Consider the following 1,983-nt stretch of genomic DNA (forward strand, 5'->3'; position numbering starts at 1 on the left):
TCGTTCGTCGCACAAAGGCCGGATCGATCTGCAATTCTGCATATTATCCACGCAAACTGATGAACGAAAATACTACTAGTAGACGATTGTAAAAGTGATCAACGTAAGATCAAACGTTCACTACTAGTAGTTTATAGTGTCTTGGTCTGTGTGTTGGTTTCTCTCGCGTCTTGCGAGGGCACCATTGAACCGGACTACTACTCCCACGTACCATATGGCTCCATCGGTAGCTGCTCCGTACGCGTCTACTGCTAATTTTCCACCTTTTCAAACCTCTGATCCCGCCCGCGACCAGTTGCTCATAGCCACCAGGCGAACGATTTCGCGCGCGTGCCGCCGGTCTCCATCGCCGTGGAGAGCTCGTAGCTCCCGCTCTCTAGCCTTATATAAACCCAAGCTCCCCGATCGGGCATTTCACCAACAGACATTTCGATCTGTCGTGAGCTAGCCAGCCGTCTCGATCGTTCCGGACCTAGCTAGCTAGCTCCTGCACACCCGTACGTACGGCCGGTAGCAGTACAGATCTCCATCGATCCACGCACGCACACGTACGCAGCTGAGCTTGCTCGACCTAGCTCGATCAATGGCCTCAACCGGAGTTTCGCGTAGGTCGTCCATCATGGCGTCCCGGCTGAGGGCGTCAGCGGAGGCCGTGCGGGCGAGCGAGGGGAGGAAGCAGCGACATGCCGTGGTGGCGCGGCGGGTGGAGTACGACGAGGAGTCTCTGGCCGGTGAACCCCAATACGACGTGTTCATCAACCACCGCGGCGTGGACACGAAGCGGACTGTGGCGCGCCTGCTCTACGACCGCCTCGCGCAGAGCGGCATCCGCGGCTTCCTGGACAACATGTCGATGCGGCCGGGTGACCGGCTCAAGGAGACGATCAGCGCCGGAATCCGCGAATGCAGCGTCGCCGTGGCCATCTTCTCCCCGAGCTACTTCGACTCGGAGTACTGCCTCTGGGAGCTCGCCACGCTCGTAGAGTCACGCAAGACCATCATCCCAATCTTCTACAACATCAAGCCCTCCGACCTCGTGCTCCCCGAGGCCCTCGCCGCCTCCGACGACTACCTCCCGCAAGACGTCGAGCGCTACAAGTACGCGCTCCGCGAGGCCAAGAACACCGTCGGCCTCACCTACGACTCGGCCACAGGGTACGTCACTCATGGATCCATATACGCATGCATGCATCATTTTCTTCCTCTTCGATATAAGTATAATTCAATCTGTGTCGTGAATGTCCACGCGCAAATGCATGCATGCAACCAATTGAGAGCTAACTGTATGCAATGCCAATCTCTCTGCAGGGACATAGCCGAGCTGGTGTCAGCGGCAACCGACGCGGTGCTGTACCACATAGAAAAAATGGAGAGAGTGCAGAGGAGGGAAACGATCGTTTCAAGGCTCTAATTTTGAACGGAAAATCAACGGCTACTATTCAGCGAAGTACCCGGCTCCACGTCAGGAATAACAAATAGTCGAAGGGGCAGATTAACAGTCAAATAATTAAACATGCAGAGGATTCATTCGTTCGTTTTTTTCTTTTCTTTTGAGGGGACATTCGTTTTTCTTTGGTTGATTCTTTTTCGGTAAATTAGGTTTATGGGTGCATGCCTTAGCCGCCAATGTGTAGTAAAATAAAGCTATACGGCTGGCCATGCAGGCACCGCAACTTCAGATTTTTCAAATAATGACGGGCATATGTACATGTACTGCACAAAGTCAAATAATATAGTTCGATCACATATTCCACAATTGCTTCTGTTTACAAAATTTGTGAGGCCTTGGATCTTCATCAATGGTGATCTTTTAACCATGCCCAAACAGCTTCTGTTGATCCTGCAGCCTCCGCCCTACGAGCTGACAATGGCATTGTTTCTTTTTTGAATATGTAATGCATATTGTTCTCCGCCCACTAAAAAGAAACAAGATCCTCCGCCATTTCTAGAGTGCCACAATTCTTTTGGCAAGGAGCAGATCAG

General features: G+C 52.3%; 1 protein-coding gene across 1 annotated transcript; it reads left to right on the forward strand.

Moving 5' to 3' along the window:
* The first annotated feature begins 583 nt into the window (after positions 1 to 583).
* Positions 584 to 1,411, forward strand: LOC119360816 (TIR-only protein-like). Its single transcript, XM_037626305.1, has 2 exons — positions 584 to 1,155; positions 1,309 to 1,411. Exons 1-2 carry the CDS (start codon positions 584 to 586, stop codon positions 1,409 to 1,411), a joined length of 675 nt encoding a protein of 224 aa, XP_037482202.1.
* The last annotated feature ends 572 nt before the right edge of the window (positions 1,412 to 1,983 follow it).

This window comes from Triticum dicoccoides, chromosome 2B (assembly GCF_002162155.2).
Source record: "Triticum dicoccoides isolate Atlit2015 ecotype Zavitan chromosome 2B, WEW_v2.0, whole genome shotgun sequence".
Classification (NCBI taxonomy): Eukaryota; Viridiplantae; Streptophyta; class Magnoliopsida; order Poales; family Poaceae; genus Triticum; species Triticum dicoccoides.